General features: G+C 44.1%; 1 protein-coding gene across 2 annotated transcripts; it reads right to left on the bottom strand.

The window, feature by feature from the left end:
* Window positions 1-479: 479 nt before the first annotated feature.
* On the bottom strand, window positions 480-25,667 carry LOC135504611 (kinesin heavy chain-like). 2 transcript variants are annotated; one of them, XM_064923330.1, is made up of 29 exons: window positions 25,076-25,667; window positions 20,256-20,343; window positions 19,892-19,965; window positions 19,491-19,595; window positions 16,995-17,043; window positions 16,830-16,885; window positions 16,580-16,667; window positions 15,500-15,624; window positions 15,147-15,251; window positions 14,507-14,655; window positions 13,729-13,877; window positions 13,223-13,407; window positions 12,473-12,541; window positions 7,376-7,582; window positions 6,978-7,124; window positions 6,581-6,769; window positions 6,010-6,127; window positions 5,851-5,912; window positions 5,626-5,756; window positions 5,354-5,455; window positions 5,178-5,238; window positions 4,950-5,021; window positions 4,721-4,825; window positions 3,443-3,659; window positions 3,114-3,279; window positions 2,920-3,002; window positions 2,708-2,735; window positions 2,452-2,537; window positions 480-2,323 (listed from the first exon to the last, which is right to left on the bottom strand). In XM_064923330.1, exons 1-28 carry the CDS (start codon window positions 25,202-25,204, stop codon window positions 2,459-2,461), a joined length of 3,138 nt encoding a protein of 1,045 aa, XP_064779402.1. In that variant the 5' UTR covers window positions 25,205-25,667; the 3' UTR covers window positions 480-2,323; window positions 2,452-2,458. The 2 variants fall into 2 exon arrangements, with proteins under 2 accessions (XP_064779402.1, XP_064779403.1); XM_064923331.1 differs by having other exon boundaries at window positions 5,647-5,756.
* Between the last annotated feature and the right edge of the window lie 102 nt (window positions 25,668-25,769).

Genomic DNA, 25,769 nt, shown 5'->3' with positions numbered 1-25,769 from the left:
TGCCATGACACAATCCTGTCTCTACGGACAATTCCTTCAACCTCGTGGCTTGGTTTTTGCTCTGACATGCAGTCAACTGTGGAACCTTATAAAGACAGGTGTATGCCTTTCCAAATCAGGTCCATTCAATTGAATTTACCACAGGTGGATTGAAGTTCTAGAAACATCTCAAGGATGCTCAATGGAAACAGGATGCACCTGAGTTCCATTTCAAGTCTCATAGCAAAGGGTCTGAATACTTATGTAAATAAGATATTTATGTATTTTATTTTTAATACATTTGCACCAAACAAAGTGTGTAGATTGATGAGGGAAAAAATGTATTTAATAATTTCAGAATAAGGCTGTAAGGTAACAAAATATGGAATACTTTCCTAATGCACTGTACACTCATACTATATGCCCAGCACATATTGTGGACTCACTCAGTAACCATTCGGACAGTCAATACTCACACAATACATTTCAAAACACAATGATTCTTTGGACATGATTGTCTTTAATAACTTATTTCGGTAAGGGTTTATTTCTGCCAACTACAACACAATGATTCACATATTTTAATGAGTATATACAGAAATATGCATGTCGCACGATGAATCACATAACGAGCATACAGGCCTACAGAAATTAATACATACAGTAGACATTATGGTTCCCTAACAAAGTAATATTAAGTGGCTAATTTCCTTTCATTTAATCACATACTGATATGCTGTTATACTTACAAGTTGAACAATATTATCACATATGCTAAAGTCAGACAGTGACACACTATTGTACTATAGACTGTAGTACAATTTCTCAAACATGTTACATCCAAAAACGACCTCAAACGGGAATCAAAACAGTCATCGGGGGGCAAGCCTGGTTCGAAATCATTCAGTCTTTCATGTATCCAAGTGGAGGAGGTTATGAGTCTTCGATCACTTAGCAATTTTGTTGTTAAAAAGACCAGACATAGGTGGCCCCACTACACACGGTTATCAATCAGAGATCCTGAGATGCTGTAGGTTCCAGTCATATTGTTGATATTGGTAGACCGACATGTGGGTCAAAAGGTCTGTTAGATAGACCTGAAGTCAACACTGTACAGTCAAGACTATAGTCAGTGTACCAACTCTATACAGTGCAATACTTGTCAAAAGACCAACACGGCTCCAGCAACCGCTGGTGCTCTCTGTCCCGATTGGCTGATCAGGATTCTGACTGAGAAAACACAGCAGAGCACTGGAGAGTAACGTAAAGCTGATATTACTAACATGCCACGTTTACTATAAAATGAAAGTCTTTCAAACCCATTTCTGGTGGCAGCTCAGTTGGGAGAAGTTTGAAAACACATTCAGATGGTGTTTCGTGGTACATTGAATAACTTCCATTTTTTTTATAGAGGTTGAGAAATGTTTGGCGTGATTTTGTTCCCGATAACAGAACACAGAGAGAACCGCTTGTCAAAATGCATTTTTTAGGAGCAGGTAGAAGGGCCCCTATTTTAAAATAGAGACTATCTGATCAATAACCTCATGCTTTACTTCACGAAGAGGAATCTTTGTATAAACAAACGAGTTCACTGGACAACATAACAGCTCGCTTCACTGCCTACAATCTACTAATATAACAACATATTGGAATCAGTTTTGGAAATGACGCCAAAAGTTGTATCAGTAGAGCTAGAGGTAGGAAATACACAGATACTTCTATATGTACACACATGGCTGGGTGTTATGATCATGTGAAATCAGCTGTTGTTTATTATTAAGGCTGGGTTAGACTCTAAAGGCCATAGAGCACGGCTGAGTTACACATGCCTCAGTACTGTCTAGACAATGACATCTTACAGCGAGTACAAAAGCATCATAAACTCTGCATGACATCTGTAGCGGTTTATCCCAGTTCATAGAAAAATTGAGTGACGCTGTCATGAAACATGCACAGATTCAGGTTGGCTAATTGGCTAGCTGGGCAACATGCAGAGTGAGATCCTTTGTTCGTAAGCTGACAAGACGTCTTATAGGAGCGATGCCAGGGCATGGCTATGACGACGCTGTAGGTCAGCATTACGATGCCACTGTCGAGTAAAGTGGGACAGTACATACACAGACACAGTGCTGGTCAATACCCATACAGGAGTATACACTACTATGCGTTCTAATCACAGGAGCGTATGAGTGGGTGGTCACCATTGGGAGCATGGGGCTGAGATATACAGTAAGATTTGGGCAACAGGGGGGGCATCATTGGCCACATACGGGTGCAGGGGGAGGGACGCTAGACGGCTGCATGCAAATATACGGGAGAGGTACTGAACACAGTGTTCGGCCATCTGTGGAAAGAAAAGGAAATCGATCGTTAGGAGACAAGTTGCAAACAGGGGAGAGTAATTCATCCCTTCGGCATGTGTACTGATGACATCATTTGCGGTGAGTTAATGTGTGCATGCATGTTAGTTACCATGTCATTAACTTGCAGCGGTCTCCTGCTGAATGATGTACAGTTTGCCTGGGTCGTCCACCTTACTGCCACAGTGCACATCACTCCTACACACACACACACACACACACACACACACACACACACACAATTCAATACTGTAGTGTGGGAGAAGCAGCAGTTGTAGTAGTACTAATAGAGTAACAACAGCTAGAAGTAGCAATTAGTCTCATTGTAATACTTATACAATATACAGGTGAGGCGCCGATATGCTTACCTGTTGTCATTGACGTCTACGGTGTTTCCTGTTCATGAATATAACAGGGAAGAGTGAGCATTAGTGTGTATAAAAACAAAAAAACTTTCTTTCCTGACAACCAATAACCTAATTACAAGCTATTAGCTAGTGTAACATATAATGTACAGTAAAACGAAAACAGACCTGGTGGCGTGGGTGACTGTTTGAAATGTAATGGCTCTGGGACTCACCGTTATCCCTGTCTATGTTGAGTGGGTAGGACTCCAGCATGTCTGCGGGATTGACTGCTCTGTAGCCCAGCGCCGTGGACACTCTGCTCAACACAAACAACAGGACACAGTCACACCAAAGTCTAATAACACACCAATACAAGTCAACTATTCCAAGCTAAAGGAACTTAACACGAGCGTGAGATAGGACTCACATGTTGGTCGGGACGGAGCTGATCTGAGCGATAGGTGCCGTGGTCTGTTCTGTGATGGAGCTCTGGAACAGGGCATTACTGTAGGTGTTGGCCGGCTCACTGGCACGCGTGTAGAACGGGTTGGTGGGAGAGCACACCGGCAGCTGCTTCGGTCGCACTGGTTTGGCTACAGGATGACAGTAATTAATGCTGAGGTCAATCGGTCAATAACTATTCCAATCATTATTCATTTATTATTCCGTTGATCAATAACTGCCTATGTAGCTCTCCATCCAATAAATAGCGCAGAATCACAGTCAGTAGAGCTATATTTGGAGTGGGTGCGCTACCGATCTGTGCAGCATGGGGGCGCCTCAGAGCGTTCTTGGTCCTCATGGCTTCTTTGATGCGGTCCACTTCCTTCTGGTAACGACGCCTGTCGATCATGGCGCCCTCCTTGGCGTCCCTCAGTGCCGTCTCCAGGGCCTTAACTCTCTCAGCAGTAGACCGAAGACGTTTCTCCAGCTTTGGAAGCTCACAACGCAGATCTGCATTGTCACGAACCAGCTACAGAGAAATACAAAGAGAGAGAGAGAGAAGGAAGGGAGGAGAGAGAGAAGAAAAAAAAGAGTGACACAAGGGAAGAGAGATTTATAGCAGGGAATACTGATTGATCAGGGGTGGATAAGGTAAGAGAGGGCGGGTTGAGACTGGGTGACACCAGTTTGAGAGAGATGAGGGGAGATTGTATGAACAACAGGGAAGGAGAGGAGACTGCACACTGACCTTGACATAAAACGGATGCGTTTCATGACTCATCAAAAGTGACATTTAGCCACACACGCCCGCTTTCTTTCAATATTATTGTGTCCCCTGAGTATCTTGTATCACGGAGGTATTTTGAATGGAAATGTTTCTTCTCTCATAACCCATAGCATGAAATCATGTAAACATTCAAAGATAAATACACGGTGTAACCTTTCCTCTTTCGGTTCATGCCAGACTAAAACAGCTCAGAACCTGTCAGATAACACGTGATAACGTCTCTGTGAGTACGGCATCACACAAACATTCACATACGGCTCACTCTTTTCCTCTTTCAAACATCTCTGATATACAACAACAACAAAGACCGCATGCCAAGAAAGAGAGTGTTAAGGAAGCATCGAGCTGTATGTGTCCCTTATAGAAGCCTTATGCGTAGTGCCAAAAGCAGAGGGACATTTTAGGTTAAAAAAATATATATATACAGAAGAAAAGGGGACGCCAAGCTTGCTGGGAGATGGAAGCGAAGGAGAAGCGAGGGCCTGTACCTGCCGGGTGTGCTCTTAACACACAACAACAACAACAGAAACTCAATACACACACACACACATCTACCCATGCTCACACACTAAAAGAGCACAAGAACAAGAGGTGAAAAAGAGACAGAGACAAATGGAGCCAAGGGTAGAGGGCTGAGTGTGCGGGGGGGGAGAGAAGGGAATTGGGGGCGACGGTAGGTCGCGATGTCGGACCATGGTGGGTGTTCACACTTGGGCAGCAGGAGAGAAGTTCATGGTGTGAGCAGTAAGCTTTTACTTCATCAAAACAAGTCAGATGACACAACTATCCTGTGAGGCTCTCACCTGTTTGTGAACCTTTGTAAGCTGGTCCAGGTTATTCTCAAGAAAGGAAATCTTCTGTTTCTGGGTGCAAGACCCCCCACTGTCATCAGGCTCCATTTCGGAACTCTGTGGAGGAAAGAAAAGAATTGGAACAGAGAGAAATAACGAGAGAGATGAAGGGGGGGGGGGGTAGTGCACTGCATAGTGATTAACAGGGGGCATCTTCTGTCTTTCGCCATCTCTAGCTCACTTTTTTAACCCGCGACGTGAGGTCTTGAACGAACAGCTTGCGCAGGTTGTGGAGGGTCTGGAGCTCCCGGGCCTGAAAATAGAGATGGAGAAGAAGAGTAGTCAAAGGGAGGAAAAAGAGGGAGAAAGTGGAGAAAAGAGAGGTAGATGCAGAGAGAGATGAAAAGAAGCAGATGGGGAAAGAAAAAGAGGATTGTTCTGAGAGCGATACAGAGAGAGGGCCACTCACGACAGTGTCCTCCAGCCCTTTGAGGTCCTGCTTGGTCTGCTCATGGCGTTCATGCAGGAATCTGACAGGAAGAGAAAACCCATTGACATCAGCAACATCCAAATCAGAATACATTTCTTAACTTTGTGACTACACGTTGTGTCAGTGTGTGTGTGTGTGTTTGTGTTCAGACTTACGACAGTTCCTCCAGCCGCTCGCTCTTGCTGCTGTCCACGCTCTTCAAACGGTCAAAGTCGGCAAGCACCTGAGCCAACTCAATCTGCAGCTTCTGGTTATGACTGAGAGAGGGAGAGAGAGAGAGAGGATCATGTTTAATGGAGAGAGAGAGAGAGAGAGAGAGAGAGAGAGAGAGAGAGAGACAAAAAAATGTAATTGTTTTTTTTTTTACAGTGAAGTGAATATTTTATTTTTATCATCTCATCAACGGCACATAAACTGAGAGGGTTACAGTAGTCTTGATGACACTGACTCAGTGAGGTCATCGATGACCCTCTGCTTCTCATTGATCTCATCCCGCAGACGGGCCATCTGCCTTTGCTGGAGACCACGGTGAGAGTCCCCCTGCTGCCGAGGAACCTTCTGAACCACCATAAGGAAAAGAACAATGTCAGATTCCTTTCATTTTTGCTTGTGAACAGGTGAAACAATTAGCATTATTGGAGTCAATGTTTACCTTGACGTTACCCTCCTCGGTCTCACCCTTCTCTCCATCCTTCTCCTCGAGCAGAGAGTTATCTGTGACACACAGAGAAATGTGTCAGGTCTGGTTTCCCTACCCGGGGCTGTAGCCTGGCTGATGTGAGGGTGGATGGTGTGTGGAGGTGTGTGTTACCCGGGTGCTGCAGCTTGGCCAGCTCCTCGCTGAGGGAGTCGTGGCTCTCCTCCAGCATCCTCTTCTTCTGCTCAACACTCTGCATGTACTCCGTCAGAGAGCGGATCTTCGTTTCATGCTGCGAACGGCCCGCACAGAGTCACTTGGCGCAAAAGCACACTCCCATCGACACAGCTCATAAAATGTCTACACGTTTTGTCAACGACGTGACGGAAGAATGCATTCATTGTGTGCGGCGGTAAAGTGCGTCTATGTGTGGATCAGAGGAGGCTGGTGGGGAGGAGCTGTAGGAGGACGGGCTTCATTGTAAATGGCTGGAATGCAATCAACGGAAAGGAGGCATAACGTGTGGATTCCACATGTTTGATGTGTTTGATACCGTTCCATTGATTCCATTCCAGCCATTACAATGAAGCCCGTCCTCCTACAGCTCCTCCCACCAGCCTCCTCTGGTACACATGGTGTCAACATACCATATGTATTTCTATACATATGCTGTGTAGAGTATAGTCATTCGAGCTGGTTGTGATGTTTGCGTACACTGAGGTGCCCAGTAGAGCTGGAGGCTGACCTGTGAGATGAGGAGCTGGCAGGAGGAGAGCTCGCGGCCCGTCTCCTCCATCTTGCGATGACACTCCAGCTGCAGGTTCTCCAGCTGGCGACAGCGCTTCACCATGGACTTGACCTCAGACTTGATCTTGCTGATGTAGAGACGGGCCACCGTGAACTCCTCCTCGATCGCCCCGCTGATCTCCACCGGCTGCAGCAGAGAGAGAGAGAGATTAGAGAAGGATGGGGGAGAGAGGGATTGAAAGAAAGGCTCACAGGGTGGGTGAGAGATGGAGGGACGAGGGGGAGGGGGGATGACGCGCATACTGTGTACAAAACCGCTCTCTCCCTCTGCCCATCTATCTAACGATTCTATCTCAGTGGCTCCAGAGGGGCAGTAGGAGATGGAAGTAACTCACCAGCTTGATCTCCCCATTGCCCACGATGGTGCTGAACTCACTGAGGTCCCTCATCAGGCCGTTGAGGACGTCGGCGATCCGCTTCCTCTGCTGACCACTCACTTCCTGCATGTGGGATAGCTCCGCCTCCAACTCCATCAGATTGGCCTGCACAGCAGACAAGAGAGTTGGACAAGATGATTGAACGGGGGCAGAAAAAAAAAACAATAGATAGGTTACAGATACACTTGTGCAAAAATCGAATCAAAATGATGCCGCCACGTCGGCAGAGCTCTGGTAATTTCAAGCAGAGCAATGAATCCATAAAGCCCACAGACTTCATACAACACTTCATAGAAAAGCATTGTAGACTTTATGTCCATTCTATGCCTTGTATTTATATGTCCTGCTGAACCCACCATCTTCTGGGCCAACTGGTCGGCCAGCAGCTGGTTCTGCAGGCCTTTCTCCTCCACCTCCAGGCTCTTCTGGTCGTAGTTGATGGCCAATTCCTCAAGTGCCTGCAGCACCTCCTTCACCTCTGTCTTGGCACAGTTGCTCTCCACCTGCAGGCGGCCCAGCTCCGCCTGCACCTTGTCTCCATCCCCACGGGACGACGCCAGCAGCTAGAAGACAGAGAGAGAGAGAGAGAGAGAGATCACGTGAACACAGCCTCACAAACATGATCATACGTAGGAACACAGTACACATACTCGGACAACACACAATATTCGTAATACTCATATTTTACACAGTACAACCAGACACAAGACACACACAGATGGCCTGGATTTAGAATTGGCATTTGAGTCATCCCCTGCTGTTGCTATGACAACTGTTCATAATTGAAAGAGATCTGCTGCCTCACTGAAAGGGTAGGAAATGTATCAGATTATTAACTATATTTAGAGTAGATATATAGAGGATTCCAGGTTATTCGGTTGCTTGGTTATAATTCTACAACATCTTCTGTATAGGCCTAATTTACATCCCCATAAGATGTCACCTCTACCATAAGGTGACCAGATTTCTGAAATTAAAACCGGGGACATTTCCAGTTCGGTGGTCAATATATAATTCAAATATCCAATGGTATTATCTATGAAATTTTAAAAAAGAGGGACAATTCCGGTTTCATGTATTTAGTCTAACAGGCACACTGTGATAGAAAAAAACAACTACACACTACAGATAAGACAGAACTGTCCAATCTGAACAGCCATTCAGTGGTCCTGGTGGCCTGGGTAGAATAAGAGCAGAAGAGAAAATGAGCAAAATTGAGAGAAAAAATAAAAACTGACAATAGAATATGTGAGATACTTAACATAATAAAGAAATAAGATGATGAGATTGGTAACTACATAATATACTTATACCAACCTAATCTGTATATTTCTTAGAAGAATGTATCTCCTTCAGGATTGCTATGTCTTCGGCCAGCTTCTCCATGAACTCCTGACAGAGGAGGTTGAAGTTTGTCTTCACAATAAGCATGGCCTTGATGGTAGGAACAGTGAATCTATTTCTTGCTGCTGTCCATAGATCATTCATTTAGGAGAACACTCTCTCGACTGGTGCTTTACTTCCAGGTAAGCACATGACAACAGAGCCTAATTTAGCCAGGTTAGTGTGTGAGATGTCGTTCTCTTTGAAGTGGGTAACCCTTTAGGAACTCTTGCAATCCAGTAACCTCGTCAAACAATGCATCCTCATTGATGGCCACAATGGGGCATTTTTCCTGCAGTGTGTCTGCTGCCTTCTGGATCTCTTCACGCTGAGGTTGCCTTTGTAAAAAGGAGACAATGTAAATATTTTAGATTATCTGTGTGCTTTCCCCATGCTTGCAAGTAGTTCACAGCCGTAGTGAAGAATGATTGGGATGTTTTGAGAAAGCTCTCTTTAGACATGGCTCCATTGTCCTCCAGCTCTCTCAGAAGACCTCTGACCAAAACTGGAATGAAGTTGTCATCACGTCTTGCAGTCAATTTTGCCTCAATGTTTCTCAGAATTGCAGCGGACTCCACAGCACAGTGGTCCTGGCCTTCAAGCATCTTGATTGTGTCACCGAATACGGTCAGGTTTCCATGGACAAAGGCCAGCCAAAGTTCAGTCAGTGGATCTTCGAACATTGTTCGCAGGACAACAGGGCATTTGTCTTCAGAAAATACATTTTCAGCACTCTTTCTAGAGCAGGGAGCATGGACAGCCAGCAACATTTCTGTGTCCCTAAAAAAAGCTCTTCAGTCTTTCTACTCCAACGGTGAAAATTTCCAAATATCTTTGTGAGTAGGTACTCAACATCAAGGGGAATCATATCCAAGCTCTTCAGTCTTTCTACTCCAACGGTGAAAATTTCCAAATATCTTTGTGAGCAGGTACTCAACATCAAGGGGAATCATATCCAAAGCTGTTCTGGCCGTGTTATGAATGATGTGGGCAGGACAACCTAAGCTAATCACCTCCCACTGCAGAGCATTTTTAACTTTGGTATGGACATTGACCCTCCCCAGCTGGTATTTGTGTTGTCGGCAGAGAATGCCACGACTTTGTTTTCCAGGTTACATTTTTTAAATGACCTCCAGGACCTCAGCTGCAATTTCCTCTGCTGTTTCTCCTTTCAATTCAACAAAACCAAGCAGGTTCGTTTCCACAGAGGAGTTGCCATCATATATCTTACAATATCTGACTACTGTTGGCAGCAGATTTACATGTCCATGATTGGACGCATCAATGGACAGGGACACAAATTGAACCTGGTCTAGGTCCTGTGTTACCAAAGTAGTTGCCCATGGTGCTAACACGCTACTTACTATGGCTTCACATTTTGTCCTAGCACATGTAAACTTCAGCTCATAAAGCTTCCGTGTCAGTTGTGCTGTGCAGCCCAGAGATCTGTAACTATGATTGTGTCGCATAGTGTGGTATGTAAAGACATCCCTCCTGCACAGCTAAATCATATTCTTCTTGGGAAGGCGCTACCTTCTTGCAGAATGTGGTGACAGAGGGCATACCGACACGGGCAATCAGGGAGGCTTTATGCTTTTTCGTCTGTTGATGTTCTACCACTGCCGTTCGTCCCCCGCTGCCAATTGAAAAAGAGGAATTACAAAGGTAGCTGTGAACCATTCTATTGTCTTGCCCTGAGCGTATAAATGGACATTGTCTCATGTCATTGTGTCACTCTTCTTACTCTTAACTTTTTTCTTCTCCTCCAATCTTTCTCCTACTCTTTTCTTCACTCCTCTTTCCTTCTCGTTACCTTTCCACCTCACTCTTCCACACTCTCCTCGCTTCACTCTTTTTACTCCCTTCATCTTTCCTTCTCCTTCTCCAATCTGTAATAATAAATAGTACACTATTAGATAAAATACTTTGGTTAACAGATTCCCATTGCTTGCCTCACTTTTGTATTTTATCTCAAAAACATTGGTTGGAATAATAAATTGGCTGTCTCTGTAATCATATCTTAATCTTTCCTCCTCTTTCACTCTTCTTCCTATCCAGTCTTCATCCTCTCCACTCTAACAGTAAACATTATGCGAATGTTATCCACGAAAATTTCAAAATATATTTTCACACTACTTATTATAATGCCAAACCATCAAAATTGTAATCTACAAATAAATATTAACATAATTAATTGTGCATTCATTTAATATAATCATATTTTCAAAATAGCCTGTCCACTGCATGTTTACAAGTGAACGTTTTTTAACCTAGCTAGCATGCCAGTAGCTAGCTAACCTAACTAGATAACTTAGTCGACATAGCTCATGTTAGCTATCATAACCTATTTAAAACCTTATAAAGCAGATCATCTATCTATATAATAAATTGTGACATTATAACATCATTAGCTAGTATCTCAAATGATTGTAACTTGCCTGGCTTGAAAAGACGTTTGTGGTGATGTTGTGGATTCACTTGACACTTGCTAAGCTTCTGGCTGAGTTTTCCACAGAAGTTTTCTCTAAAACTAGCGCGAGCAAGTAGTTAGTAGAAGAAGAGTGAATGGAGATGATATAGTGAGCAGCCCCATCTGCTGGACAAAATAAGCACAACGCGATTGAGACGTCAACCGGCAGACTCTGCTGTCCAGTCTTTCTTGCCACGTAAAATATTATTTCACTTTGCAGTCTGTTTTTAACGCACAGTTAAAAACGGGGACATTGCCGGGGACAGGCCACCAAAAACGGGGACTGCCCCCGGAAAACGGGGACGTCTGGTCACCCTACTCTACCAATAAAGACTCTACTTGCATATAACCCAAGTTTTAGCATGGACACTTCCATTGAGGGCTTCCACCATTTTAAAGAGGTCAACAGGGTGGGGATTCCTATGGGTTGGGAGAGATCAGCCAATGATCAGAGCATTGTCTTCATCTTGAAATTGGGTGCTATGGTCTGTAAATGGCTTTAAGCTTTATCACTGCCATCCAGTGGTCACAATAAATGAATGACAAGATCTGGTTCAGGACTCTAGCGCTGCAGGTGGCAGTACATCACCAATATTGGCTGTACACTTTTTTCAAACACTTTAAAATGGAGATAGCCTCAATGGGTTTTGACTAGATGTTATACAGCTACGGTCAGAAGTGAGTTTTTCGTAGCTGGTTAGGAGAACCTATGCAGCAGGTTAGGAGAATTAGGTTAAGGTTAGGAAAAAGGTTAGAGTTAGGTTTAGCCGCGATGAGAACCAGGCTGAGATCAATGGCTCAAAGGAGTGGAAAACCCCAGTGTAAATCAGTGACTTTTTCGCAAACACCTCAAACCAATCAAACGCCTGGCTTGGGCGGAGCTCCAAAGGTGCTCAGCAGAGTCGTACCGTAGGAGCGACAGTGCGTGACGATGGCCAGGAAATCGCAGATGAAAAACCCTATCATTTTTTTGTGGCGAACCCTACGACTCTAACAGGAAAAAACACAACCTTTTGACAGGTTAATCGTCTTTATTGCAACAGGACAACACACTGGCGGTCGGAAAACAGTGACGAACATAACACGCCTTATACGGGCATGTGTGAGGGGGCGTAAATGTAACATCCAATAAAAATGCAACCGTTGGAAGCCGGTGGACCATTGTAGCCGTTTGGACTAACATAGAATTCTCCAGACCTCAAGGAGGTGTGACAACAAGGATTTCGAGGTATGGCTACACACTTGGCGAAAATCCCCACATTTTCGCTGAACGTGCAACTTTTGACGTCACTTTGACATAAGCTGTATGCCATCTATCCATGACTGCCTAAATGGCGCTGCCCGTGCTATAATGGCAGATACACAAAGGTGAGACCTCCTATATGTCTCTACCACTACCCCCCTAGTGCCCATAAACACAAAGAGCACTATATACTACGATAGCATTATACCAGCACGTATAGATTCAGGATCATCAAGATTTGTATCCCAATAAAAAGCGGACATATTTGTTAATAAGACCGTTGAATGAACGAGAGATGCCTGGACAGAGATACATACAGAGAGGGGAACCGAGTGTGTGTCCGGAGTGTGTCCTCACCTCATCCTGATCCAGCATCTGCTCCTTCAGTTTCTCAACCAACTGGCACTGCAGGTTGATCTCATCATCCTGTGGAGAAACACACACTTTGGTCACTTGGTCTGCTAGTGGAAATATGGACGTTAGGAACCCCTTCCTAATATTGAGCTGTACCCCCTATCGCCCGTAGAACAGCCTCAATTTGTTTTCGGGCATGTACTCTACAAGGTGTCGAAAGCGTTCCACAGGGATGCTGGCCCATGTCGATTCCAATGCACAGTTGTGTCAAGTTGACTGGATGTCCTTTGGGTGGTGGACCATTCTTGATACAAACGGGAAACTGTTGAGCGTGAAAAACACAGCCGAGTTGAAGCTCTTGACACAACCGGTGCGCCTGGCACCTACCACCACACCCTGTTCAAAGGCACTTAAATATTTTGTCTTGCCCATTCACCCTCTGAATGGCACACATACACAACCCATGTCTCAATCGTCTCAAGCCTGAAAAATCCTTATTTAACCGGTCTCCTATCCTTCATCTACACTGATGGAAGTAGATTTAACAAGTGACATCAATAAGGGATCCTAGCTTTCCCCTGGATTCACCTGGTCAGTCTATGTCACGGAAAGAGCAGGTGTTCTTAACGTTTTGTAACACTCAGGGTATGTAATACCCTTCAATGTGTGTGTGTGTGTGTGTGTGTGTGTGTGTGTGTGTGTGTGTGTGTGTGCGTATGGCGTGGTGTATGGTATGTTTCAACAGGCCCTGACCTTGTCGTCCAGCTGCTTGTAGAGCTTGCGGATCTCCTCCTCGTACTTCTGACGCTCCTCCTCTGAGATGCGCACCACGATGGAGGAGGTGTCGTTGTCCAGGATCATCACGGGGCTCCGCTCCTCCACCGACTCCAGACGCACCACGTCCGCAGTGGTCCTCTCCGTCTCAGGAACGTTCTCCCCTGAAGAAGCATGAGGAGCAGACGCGTCAGCAGTCCACGTCAGCTCTTTAAGAGAATTGGCTTCCGATTCATCGGTCTAGCTTTTTCCAGGAAATGAAATGTCCGTGTGCCTTGCTCCCAACCTCAAGCAGAGTTCAAGGGAACATCAAGAATATGCATGACAAGCATGTCCTTTTTAAAGTATGTTAAGAGCATAAATTCAATCAACATTTAGGGAGGAGAAGAAAAAAAACTATCATTAACAATAAAACAAAGTAATAGACTGAGAATCCTCAACCATGATAAATGCTCTCCAGCTCTGTGTTTTACAGTACGTCTCACCGTTCCTCCAGCGGTTGAGCTCAGCCTCCAGCCTTTGAACCGTTTCCTTCATGGTTTTGTTCTTCTCCTTCTCCTTCTCGTACTTCCTCTTCCACTGATCAGCCGTCAGCTCCAGATTGACGGAGGCCGTGTTCCTAATGGTCTTAGCGCTGGAGGGCAGGGGGAACGTTAATGACATTAATGACATGTTGAAGCGGTGGCTTCGACGGCTTCTATTCATCGCACCAGTAATATCTGCATATTCAACAGCTTATACTCATCATGCCAGTAATATCTGCATATTCAACAGATTATACGCATCATACCAGTAATATCTGCATATTCAACAGCTTATACTCATCATACCAGTCATTTTGGCATATTCAACAGCTTATACTTATCATACCAGTAATATCTGCATATTCAACAGCTTATACTTATCATACCAGTAATATCTGCATATTCAACAGCTTATACTCATCATACCAGTAATATCTGCATATTCAACAGCTTATACTCATCATACCAGTAATATCTGCATATTCAACAGCTTATACTCATCATACCAGTAATATCTGCATATTCAACAGCTTATACTCATCATACCAGTAATATCGGCATATTCATATTGGAACAAGTGAATGTGAATACGGGTTAAGGAAATATTGCATGCAAAATCATTTGACTTCGGACATATTGGTACATTGGCCCTTTCTGTGGAGAATTGACAGCTGACACTGCTGACATGGTACATTGTCAATGCAGGGAGAAGACAAGATGGGGGCAAAGTGTTTGTTACCGTTGTCCAAACATCAGGGTGGACTTGGTCTCAGCGTCGTTGAAGCTGGACGGAGAGCAGCAGATGAACATGGTGGTCCTACAGTTACCCCCCAGAGAGTCCTGCAGGATACGGGTCATCTTGCTGTCACGGTACGGCACGTGGGTTTTCTAGCAAACAAAACAGAGTAAGAAGGGACGAAGTGAGTAAGTGCACTCTTTCGAATAAAAGAAAAAGGGTTCCTAAAGGGTTCTTTGGCTGTCCCCATAGGAGAACCCTTTTTGGTTCCAGGTCTCCCAGGTCACCCTCTGTTCAAAGGGTTCTACATGGAACCCAAAAATGTTCTATCTGGAACGAAAAGGGATCTACCTGGAACCAAAAAGGGTTCTGCAAAGGGTTCTCCTATGGGGACGGCAAAAGAACCCTTTTAAGTTCCAGATAGCACCTATTTTTCAGTTGACGGCAGAGTAAGGCCAGGAGAAGGTAGGCATTGATAGGTATGTGTGGTGAGTTGGCATTGACCAGGCTTCAGATGGGTTATGGCATGGATGGCAGGGGGATGATTGTACCGTGAGTTGGTACTGGTGGATTTGTGCAGGGGCTGGATCGACATTAGGGTGACAGGTGTGTAAGGTAGACGGCTTCACTGTCCTGGACTCACCGTCCCTTCAGCCAGTGCAGAGATTACGTTGCCCAGGGCTGACAGAGACTTGTTGATGTTTTTGGCCTCATCAAGAACGGCACCGGCAGCGCCCGTTTTGCTGACCTGAGAGAGAGAGAGAAAGAGAGTGGGGGCAGAGAGAGAGAGAGAGAGAGAGAGAGAGAGTGAGAGAGAGAGAGAGACTTAATTACTGACTGTGACTCAATGACCTTTGGAAAGGTCAAAAACCCCAGTGTTACTGTGCTTATAATGCCAGCTCTGTCACAATGGCATATGCAGAGTAGACTGACCCATAGTCTCTCTCACCTCCATCCAGCTAGATAAACCAGACAGACAAGGATGTGAAGCCTTACCTTCTCACTACCAGCCAAGTCCACCAGGTAGAGTTTCCCACACAGCTTCTGCTCCGTCTCCACGTGCTCCTGCTTGATGTTGATCAGGAAGATGCTGTGACTGCGAGAGCTGTGCTCATTCATGTCTACGAGGAGGGAGAACAACACGGAGGCGAATGAGCATCTTCATGTCAATATGCACAACATCTAATCTAGTGTTTACAGAGATGGTTTTACATGTGGATTGTTTAATGAATGCTTTCCTGGTGAATTGCACTGATATAAGATTGAAATGATCGGTATGTTTTTTATTATTTTTTATTGAACCTTTATTTAACTAGGCAAGTCAGTTAAGAACAAATTCTTATTTTCAACAACAGCCTAGGAACAGTGGGTTAACTGCCAGTTCATTGGCAGAATGACAGATTTGTACCTTGTCAGCTGGTGATTCGAACTTGCAACTTTTCGGTTACTAGTCCAACCACTAGGCTACCCTGCCACCCCTACCAAACCCTTTTCAGGACAAAACTCATATCTGAACCCTTCTCCTGATGCGACCTACAGTCCCCCAGAATAAGGGGTCGTATTACTTATCTGTTCCTATCTTATTGCACCCACTATTTTACAGTGAGAGTATTAACACCAGCCAGCAGACACCCAGGTGGACCATTACAATTGTGAACGTCCTTCAAATAGAGATGCTGCTTGTAAGCAGGATACGTGTGAGAAGAAGTCCCGTTATATCATCGTAGATAGACTTGTTTATACTGTATTATTGACTGTATGTTTGTTTTACTCCATGTGTAACTCTGTGTCGTTGTATGTGTCGAACTGCTTTGCTTTATCTTGGCCAGGTCGCAATTGTAAATGAGAACTTGTTCTCAACTTGCCTACCTGGTTAAATAAAGGTGAAATAAAATAAATAAATATAAGCCATATAATGAGCCACACAACCCAACTGTCGTGAGACACTTGACGAACCATGCAACTCTCCTGCTAGCAGAAAGACAGGGCGCTGGATTCACTGCAACAACAACAAAAAAGGAGACGGGTGGGGATGAAACGGAACGGACTAACAGAGAGAACGCTCTGAAGGCTTACTGGTGACGGCAACATGGCGGTTGTTCTTCCCCTCGTCAATGACATCCATGACCTCGTCGGGGCTGGACACAAAGCGCTCGGTGCAGCCCTGCATCACAGGGAAGGGGGGGGGGGGGTGACGACAGCGGAATGCGGTGATAAAAAGGGTTAATAATGAATATGCATACTACTCTTCCCCTGGAAAACGTTAGGCACCGTTAGGAACGGACGTAGGTGTAGCTAGTGACAAGTGGGCATCGTCAGAACCCACCTTCACGTATGGGATCTTGTTCTTATCCTCATGAACAGCCAGGTTAGTCTTGGTCACTAAAAGATACAGGGAACAACCGTTAGGATGGACCATTTTCTTTGGAGAAGATTTGCCTTTGTAATGGCATTAGATGTGGACTTGGTAAATAAAGAACTGTGCACAAACCATCCAGCAGATCCCGAATTTTGTCCATATAGACTTCAAAATATGAAACCTAAGCACAGGAAAGGGGAAAGAGAAAAAGAACCTCAATCAAGGCATCCATACCGTGCCTCCGTGTAAGAGCACCAAGTCATTACGGTATACAAACGGATGATTACTCTTACACTCTTAGGGACAAAATGTACTATCTAGGACCTAAAAGGGTTCTTCGGCTGAACCCTTTTAAAGAATCCGGTTGGAACCTTTTTGGTTCCAGGTAGAACCATTTGGCGTCCCATGTAGAGCCCACTGTGGAAAGGGTTCTACATGGAATCCAAAAAGGGTTCTACCTAGGGTTGTGGCAGTCATGACATTTTGTCAGCCAGTTATTGTATAGCAAAAGACTGCTGGTGTCATGGTAACTGTCCGTTAATGAACATAAACAGGTTGAGCATCTCCAGGCCTCCACACCTAGAGGCCTTAAGAAAATGTACATTTAAAAATGTCTAATAAATCAATTGAACGTCCACCACCAAAATAAATCAATTGTTTATTTTCGGCAGGTCTAAAGAAACATTAGGATACGAAGAGAATGTATTTCAGGAGAACAGAATATGAGTCGGCCTACTGTATGTTATGCGGCTATGCTCCATGCCATAGGCTGTATGCTTGTTCATTTAGCAGACAAGATATGCTTATAAGTCCTGTGTCATTATTTTACATTGTATGATTTTACAGTAAGAAGAATATAATTGAACTTAGCTGAATAAAATATACATTTTATATTTCCCATTCCGTAGCGAGTGTGCATAAGAAGTGGCTATGTTGAGCGTAAAAATTATAATTTCAAACAGGTCCTATACGTTTAGATTTTTTTGGGCAACTTTAGTTGTGAATGATGCAAACCTTAGAAGGTTTTAGAAATCAGAACACACATGTATATGGACTGCATGATGCGACAATAGGCCATTGATGATTTGAGAAAGTCGCAAAAAAAGCTTGCGCTCTGTTCCCTGCCTCAGGATGCACAAGCTGTTCTCTCATCAAGTGATACTATTTTCACCCATCTGACTATTCTCAATTTAATCTTGTCTTCACTAATATGTCAAATTTGTTTCGATTTTCAATGGCCCAATATCAAATGGGCCGGGGAAAAAACGTCATCTGTATGCACTCTAATAGCAAATGGAGCCCAAATTTGTGAAGGTTCGTTTTTGACTCATGCTGGGTAAGCTACTCCAGTTATTTCACTTCAGCATGACAGGTGATATTCCGCCCAAACTCTGTATGCCATGGGCTCTCCAACCCTGTTCCTGCAGCTACCCAGCGATTAATTTGGGAAACTAAGTGAAATCTGTCCTGGAAAATCGATAGCAAAATGTTTTCACAACTAAACATGCTTCATTAATCTGTTGACACCTCCTCTCTCTGCATGCTTGAGAAAGTAATAAAGGAGAGAGGGGAGGAGATGGAAACGCACGGTGGTGAGATATTCTGCCGATAATAGTAGCCTAATGTGACACCCTATTACTACGCTATTCAAAAACAAATACAAATTCACTATAATTGTAGGATTCGTCTGTAAGCCGCACTGCACAATCAATGAACCAACAGCATCGCCTAGGCCTGTGGCCTACGTTCTCTCCTAGACGGGATAGAAAGTTTGGAGTGTGGCATCATGTAACCAGTCCATCTAGTATGCATAATAATCCAGTCCACACTCAAAGGCGATTACCAGAATTTGTTACATTTTGGAATATAGGCTAGATCAAAGACATCCGTTTTGACTTAAATCTTAAATCAGTTTTTGTGTATGTTTTTCTGCCATTCATAATATGTGGTAGGCTATGTACAGTATAACAGCACAATCCTTCTTTTTTTTCCGAGGTTGAGCTTGTATGCATAAGCTCTAATATTGTGTATGGGTGTTTTTGAATTAATCAAAGTGTGGTCCATTTCGTTGTTAGGCTTTGAAACAACACCCACAACGACCATGTGTTCCACTTCTTTCTTCAAATTGATTAATCACAGTGGAGTGAGTTTTAAAAGCACATACTTGCTTTGATGATGTGTTTAAGGAAATGTTTTATTGCATTTGCATTGATGTCAGAGTGGTTAGAGGGACAATAGAACCCTGAGTACCAAGCCTTTAGCAACCTGATGGTTGTTAGCGAGTTTGGGTACTACCAATGTCCAGAGTGCATAAAAGGAGATTACTATGACCATGGTCACATGGAATCTTACTGGTATGATAGTAATATGGTCACCGCAACTGCCGTAGTTCTAACTGCAATAATGGTGCTCCTATGGGGTGCTCCTAAGGGGTGCTCCTAAGGGGTGCTCCTATGGGGTGCTCCTAAGGGGTGCTCCTATGGGGTGCTCCTAAGGGGTGCTCCTATGGGGTGCTCCTAAGGGGACAGCCGAAGAACCCTTTTGGAACCCTTTTTTCTACAATTGTAAGGGATTCACAAAAAATGAATCATCCTATATATGGATGAGGAGATGGAGATGAATCCAAACCTTGATGTGGAACTCCAGGTTCTCGTCCATGCCAAAGATATGGTTGAAGATGTCCTCTGCAATCCTGGGGATGATGCCCATCTGATTGGGGTCATGCAGCTTCCCCTATAAAGACATACTGTACAGTCAGTCTCTGGAGTTTGAGAGGTTAATACCTGTTATACGTATATTGTATGAATATTAAAATCCTCATATAATTACTAGCAGTATTTTTCCAATACCATGTACTAGATGGGGTGCAAATGCCCCCAAAGCAACATCCGGGGTATTACATTTAGATTGAAACCAAACGGGAGCCAAATTTATGCTGATTTATAGAGTTATTTCATAACGGGAGATCATCACTTTTTCAGAAGTATTTGAAAATCCTGTATTATGCATATCATTGACTCCCACTGTACCTCCATGGTGTGAGTCTTGCCGGAGGCGGTCTGTCCATATGCGAAAATAGTGCCATTGTATCCACCCAGAACATCTATATAAACAGAGGGAAACCAAGATAATTTGAGGAAATGACAGAAATGAAAACAAATGTCTTCAGGACTTCAAGTTTGAAAATAAGAAAGACACCAATAACCTTTAATATGAACACAGTTATGGGAAACAAAGGCCGCAAGTCGGCTACTAACGTGTGACGTCGCCGACTGATTTCATCAATTGATGAGTCAGAACCTCACATTGACTTCTCTTTTGTCTCTCTAATACACCTCCACGGACTGTGTGTGGATGTTCATTCTGCCATTGTTGGCAGTATTTTATCCTTACCCTTGACAATCTGTTTAGCACAGGTATTGTAGACCTGCTCCTGAGTGGTGTTGGTGGGGAAAACCCGGTCGAACACGTACGACCGCCCCTGGGAGACACAAAGAGATTAGGTCAGTATTGTAAACCAAATACTGTAGCTATTATTTGGAATGCACAGACCAAGATGAGCCATGGTATAGACATACTGAAGTGGAAAATAACGAGGGACATTTTCTTGTCTCCAATTGTCTTTCCAACTAGCATTGTTATTTCATTTATATATCCCAAACAAACAAACCATGGAAATGCAATCAAGTTTGATCTTGGTTCCTCATTTATGGATAGTAATAGATGATTTATGTATGTCGATCACTGAATAAATTAACGGGACAGACTAAATAAATACGCTCAGGCACAATAAGGACAAAAATCCAAAACTGTAGCAAAAATAATCCTGTGACCTAGGATACAGAGTGTAGGTAATACTGTTTAATCTGTCCAGTGCTTACACAGTCACTATGCATGATCACTGACGATGATGAAACAGACTATAGGGAGGAGGTCTGTGACCTGGCAGTGTGGTGCCATGACAACAACCTCTCCCTCAAAGTCAGCAAGACAAAGAAGCAGATCGTGGACAACAGGAAACGGAGGGCCGAGCACACCCCCATCCACCCCGACGGCGGCCTGTAGTGGAGGAGGTCAAGAGACCTTCAAGTTCCCTCGATGTCCACATCACTAAGGATCTATCATGGTCCACACACACCAACACAACCGTGAAGAGGGCATGACAACGCCTCTGCCCCCTCAGAAGGCTGAAAAGACTTGGCATTGGCCCTCAGATCCTCAAAATGTTATACAGCTGAACCATTGAGAGCATCTTCACAGGCTGCATCACTGCTTGATATGGCAACTGCTTGGCAACCAGTACATCATTGGGGCCGAGCTCCCTGCCACTCAGGACCTCTATACCAGGCGGTGTCAGAGGAAGGTCCTAAAAGTTGTGAAAGACTCCAGCCAACCAAGAAGGTTCTCTCTGCTACCACACGGCAAGCGGCAGCAGAACCAACAGGACCCTGAACATCTTCCACCACCAAGCCATAAGATTGCTAAATAGCTAGCTACATAGTAAAACAAATAGCTACCCAAACAATCTGCATTGACCCTTTTTGCACAAACTACATATTTAACCAAACAGCTATCCGGACTATATGCATTGACCCTTTTTGCACTAACGTATCACATATGCTGCTGCTACTCTTTACTATCTGTCACTTCATTCCTAGTTATATGTACAGTGCCTTCAGGAAGTATTCAGACTCCTTGATTTTTCCCCACATTTTGTTACTGTCACGAATATTACCAAAGGTGGCTCCCCTTCTTGTACGGGTGGCGCTCAGCGGTCGTCGTCGCCGGTCTACTAGCTGCCACCGATCCTTTGTTCCGTGTTCGTTTGGTTTTGTCTAATTGTTTGCACCTGTTCATTGTTTGGTTGTTAGGGTGGTGTTATTTAAGTTCTTTTAGACCGCTTCTGTTTGTGCGGGCTTGTTCTTCTGTATTTTGTAAGAGGTGTTAGTGTTTTGTTGGGTTTTCTCGCTGTCCTGTTATTTACCCTAAGGGAACTATTTGTTTTAATAGTTACGCCTGTGTTGGGTAATACTATTTTGTTCTTTTTATTTTGGACATTAAAGCGTGTTTTTTCCCGCATCCTTTGCTCTTTGCGCCTGACTCCACCCCCATTCCCTCATTGAGCGTTACAGAAGCCCACACCTATCTTATGGAGTCAGCAGGAGCAGCGACCACCCCTCTCCCCATGATGGAGGAGAGAGTCCTTCATCACACGTCCATCCTCCATCGCATCGGGTCAGCGATGGATCAAATTATGGAGAGGATGGAACGTTGGGAGAGGAGTGGTCTCCCTACTACCCCACCTACCTGTCTGTCTGGAACGGGCCCGACTCAGCGAGGGGCAACTACCCGGAGTTCACCCGCCGTTTTCGGGCCGTGTTCGATCACCCTCCGGAGGGCCGAGCGGCGGGTGAGAGGTTGTTCCATCTCCAGCAGGGGACGAGGAGCGCGCAGGACTTTGCGCTGAATTTCCGGACCTTGGCCGCTGGAGCAGGGTGGAACGACAGGGCCCTGATAGACCATTACAGGTGTAGCCTGAGAGAGGACATCCGCAGAGAGCTGGCTTGTAGAGACACTACGCTCAGCCTGGATGAACTGATAGACCTGTCGATCCAGTTAGACCATCTGCTAGCTGCTCGCGGATGTTCTGAAATGGTCCTGTTAGTTCCACCTCCTGACCCTCCCGCACCTATCCCGATGGAGCTAGGAGGGACCGCATCTAGGGAGATCGGAGGAGGAGGCTCCTCCTGTACCAGTTGTGGCCGGAGAGGGCACACTTCAGGTCGGTGCTGGAGGAGTTCATCTGGGAATTGAGAAGGCAGGCAGAACACTCCTCGGTTACCCCAGGTGAGTCAGCACCACACTCTCCCAGAGTTTTTATTAATTTGTTTCCTTAAATTTGTTCCCTCTCTCCAGCATAAGGCGCTAGTCGATCGTACAATATTTGCCCATTACTATTTTTAAAATTATTCAAGCTCTGTCCAATTGGTTGTTGATCATTGCTAGACAACCATTTTCAAGTCTTGCCTAGATTTTCAAATAGATTTGAAAGCAACTCCAGTTTATATGTGGCCTTGTGTTTTAAGTTATTGTACTGCTGAAAGGAATTCATCTCCCAGTGTCTGGTGGAATCAGACTGAACCAGGTTTTCCTCTAGGATTTTGCCTGAGCTTAGATGCATTCTGTTTCTTTTTTATCCTGAAAAATGTCCCAGTCCTTAACAATTACAAGCATACCTATAACATAATGCAGCCACCACTATGCTTGAAAATATGGAGTACTTAGTAATGTGTTCTATTGGATTTGCCCCAAACATGACACTTTGTAATCAGGACAAAAAGTGAATTGCTTGCTCCATTTTTTGCAGTACTACTTTTGTGCCTTGTTGCAAACAGGATGCATGTTTTGGAATATTTTTATTCTGTACAAGCTTCCTTTTCACTCTGTCACTCTGTTAGTATTGTGGCGTAATTACAATGTTGATCCATCCTCCGTTTTCTCCTATCAAAGCCAATTAACTCTGTAACTGTTTTAGTCACCATTGGGCTCATGTTGAAATCCCTGAGAGGTTTCCTTCTTCTACGGCAACTGAGTTAGGAAGGAAGGACGCATGTATCTTTGTATTGGCTGGGTGTATTAATAACTTCTCCATGCTCAACAGGATTTTCAGTGTCTGTTTTAAAAAAATTGTTACCTATCTACCAACATGTTCCCTTCTTTGCGAGGCATTGGAAAACCTCCCTGGTCTTTGTGGTTGAATCTGTGTTTGAAATTCACTGTTCGACTGAGGGACCTTACACATAATTGTATGTGTGGGCTACAGAGATGAGGTATTCAAAAATCAGGTTAAACCCTATTATTGTACACAGAGTGAGACAATGCAACTTAATATGAGACTTGCTTAGCTAATCTTTACTCCTGAATGTATTTAGGCTTGCCAAAGGGGTTACGTTTTTATTAATTAGAAAAATCTAATTCCACTTTGACATTATGGGATACTGTGTGTAGGTCATTGAGAAAATAAAATCTACATTTAATCCATTTTAAATTCAGGCTGTAACACACCAAAATGTGGAAAAAGTTAAGGGGTGTGGATACTTTCTGAAGGCACGGTATCTACTTCAATAACCTCGTACCCCTGCACATCGACTCGGTGCTGGTACCCCTTGTAACATAGCCACGTTATCGTTACCCATTGTGAATCTATTATTACGTTCTACTTTTCTGAAGCAGATGACACGTGGCCAAGAGCTTGACATGGCTGGTCTTGAAATGGGGAAATCATTCAGAATGCATTGTAACAGTTAAAGGATGACCGTTCACATGTCCATTGTTCAACAGGCTTACATTGAATATCACCCCCCTTTAGAAAAACCTATCAAAAGTAGCCTGAAGCTGACCCATTCACATCACTAGCAATGCAGACGCATCGTCACGAACATAAAATCACTGTCCAGAGTGAGGCAGTCAGTCTGACAGAGGTAGAGTGAGTCGGGTCTCAACAGGAGAATAATTATTGATCCTCTCCTCCATAAGCAGTTAGAGAACAGATTTTTGGCCCGCTGTAAAGAATTATGACTGAGGAGAAGGTCAGCCAAAGGTGTGTCCCTTAACGTCCTCAGTTAAACTCTAAATAAATCCACTCTCTCATTCCACTCGGTCCTGGCCCTGAGGAACCCAACAGATTAGTAGGCCTGTCTGAGGAGGGAATGATTAAGCTATGTGGCGTACAATATGTATGTGGCATTTATTACATAGGCCTAATTCAATCCCTGCCTATACATTTAAAGTACCATTGCCATTACATATACGAACCAAATCATTACAATGAAAATAACAACAGCATATTGTTGCTAAAATAACATTCGAGCAATATTAGCTATTGGCAGGCTATGTAGACCATCCATATAGGCGGCGGCCTGTAGTAAATATCTTGAACCCATTTGCATTGAAAGGGGTTCATTTCTGTTATCAACAACCTAAGCAAGTACAAGGTTAATGTAAATTGGTAGGTTATTGGATATGAGGCCTGATATGTAGCCGCAGTAAATAAAACATGTAGGCTGGGTGGAAAACTGATGCCTACGCAGTTTACAGAAATTATTAGTCAGGTAGCCTAATTTTAATCACAAATTATTGCTATTGGCAGTCCAAACGAAAACAGAAAAAGTGAATAATGTTTTAATGAGCATATCAGAAACAAAGTGCCTTACCCCAACGCTGACACTGTCATCTCCCAGAAATGTAGGAATAAATTGATCCCCACGCAGAATCTCGGATTGATTCAGAGGGCGAAAGCGACACAACACCTTGATATTACATTCGGAGGTTGCATCCGCCATTGCGCAAATTCAATTGACGGGGTTGGAATAAAATAGTCGAGAATCCCAATTTGCAGGCCCAGTCGACTGTAAAAGAAGCAATGACAGACCCGCTTGGATGCTACAAGATACGTCCTTAATTCTTGTCTTCAAGGCTGAAAAAATATTGCAGCCCAGAGGTAAAGCTTGACAGTTAACTACGGAGGAATTACAATTTAAGATACCAAAAAAAAAGATGCTTCGAGCATGTCGCAGCAAAAAAATTGCCTATGCATATAAACTCTAGTTAAAATCGCAGTGGGTTACATCATTGTAAGAATATACTATGACGTCGAATTCATCCTCTGGCCAAATCTTTAAAGATGGACGTAGTTCTCGGATGTTTTTCTTAGATGTTTTCGTTGTTAGATGATGGCACCACTCGGTCGGGCCTGTTGAAGGTGAGGCAGACTGAGGTATCGCCGGTTTTGCGCTGGGACTCACTGTGTAGAGCGTAGGGCGTGGTCTGTCGCTTCCCCGATGGTACCCGCCTCAGCATCCACGTTATCCAGACACCGGATGTAGCCTATCAGCATCACCACCACGT

The sequence above is a fragment of the Oncorhynchus masou genome, chromosome 18 (assembly GCF_036934945.1).
Source record: "Oncorhynchus masou masou isolate Uvic2021 chromosome 18, UVic_Omas_1.1, whole genome shotgun sequence".
NCBI classification, from domain to species: domain Eukaryota; kingdom Metazoa; phylum Chordata; class Actinopteri; order Salmoniformes; family Salmonidae; genus Oncorhynchus; species Oncorhynchus masou.
Note: the sequence above shows the minus strand (reverse complement) of the source record. Positions and strands in the feature narration are given on the sequence as shown.

Excerpts from the sequence above, each read along its gene's own strand:
- LOC135504611 (XM_064923330.1), bottom strand. The coding sequence starts at position 25,204 with ATGGCGGATGCAACCTCCGAATGTAATATCAAGGTGTTGTGTCGCTTT. Across the intron at positions 19,966-20,255 it reads TGCTAAACAGATTGTCAAGG|ATGTTCTGGGTGGATACAAT; the intron begins GTAAGGATAAAA and ends CTGTTTATATAG. Across the intron at positions 2,736-2,919 it reads CAACATAGACAGGGATAACG|GAAACACCGTAGACGTCAAT; the intron begins GTGAGTCCCAGA and ends ATTCATGAACAG.